The following is a 623-nucleotide window of genomic DNA, read 5'->3' as shown; positions in this document are numbered from 1 at the left end:
GCCCCGCCTGCTTTCCTCAGCCTCCCCTGCTCTCATCGTCTGGCTCTGCTGGCCGAGATCCTCCGTGCTCTGCCCAGGTACCATTGCCACCCTCTTTGCACCTTGGGGCAGGAGCACTTCACAGGGCAGCGGTCCTTCCCCGGCCGCAGAGGAAAGCGCAGGTTATTTTCCTCATGGCAACAAGTTGCTGAAGCTGGCTGAAACCAAATGCAAACCACAAAGTGGTTTGTGCACAACTTTGTTGCTATTTCAGAAGGCTTTGCCCTTTGCAGTGACACAGGCTGTTGCTATTCTTGGGAGCCTATTGCAGGCGAGGGGAGGGCCGTCTGTCGGAAGTATTGCTTTTGCCTTTTAACAAATAGTTGGAGACATCAGACGTCCACGCACAGCTCAATGCACATTCCTTACCCATTAGCTTAAAGGGTCTCTCTCACTCTTTCACTCCGCTCTTTCGTGTTCATACGCACAGGTTTTTAACAGAGAAGGCGCACGGAAGGGGAAGATTTGAAGTGTTTGCTGAGTCAGCTGAAGTTAGGGCACTGAGCACACACACGCGGCATTGCTTCGTTCTTGTAAATCGTGAGCAAGTTGTGGTGAGAAATAGCTGAGAGTTAAAAAAGCCA

General features: G+C 51.7%; 1 protein-coding gene across 1 annotated transcript in view; it reads right to left on the bottom strand.

Annotated features, from left to right (window-relative positions):
- Positions 1–237, bottom strand: part of SLC2A12 (solute carrier family 2 (facilitated glucose transporter), member 12) — a gene marked incomplete at its 3' end in the record, with an annotated part of 29,932 nt that extends 29,695 nt beyond the window's left edge. Inside the window, exon 1 of the mRNA XM_009585010.1 lies at positions 8–237. Coding sequence (XP_009583305.1) covers positions 8–84 — 77 coding nt within the window. The remainder of the gene's footprint in view (positions 1–7) is intronic.
- Between the last annotated feature and the right edge of the window lie 386 nt (positions 238–623).

Source organism: Fulmarus glacialis, unplaced genomic scaffold (assembly GCF_000690835.1).
Source record: "Fulmarus glacialis isolate BGI_N327 unplaced genomic scaffold, ASM69083v1 scaffold36250, whole genome shotgun sequence".
NCBI classification, from domain to species: Eukaryota; Metazoa; Chordata; class Aves; order Procellariiformes; family Procellariidae; genus Fulmarus; species Fulmarus glacialis.
The sequence above is the reverse complement of the archived record's forward strand: the minus strand, read 5'-3'. Positions and strand labels throughout refer to the sequence as shown.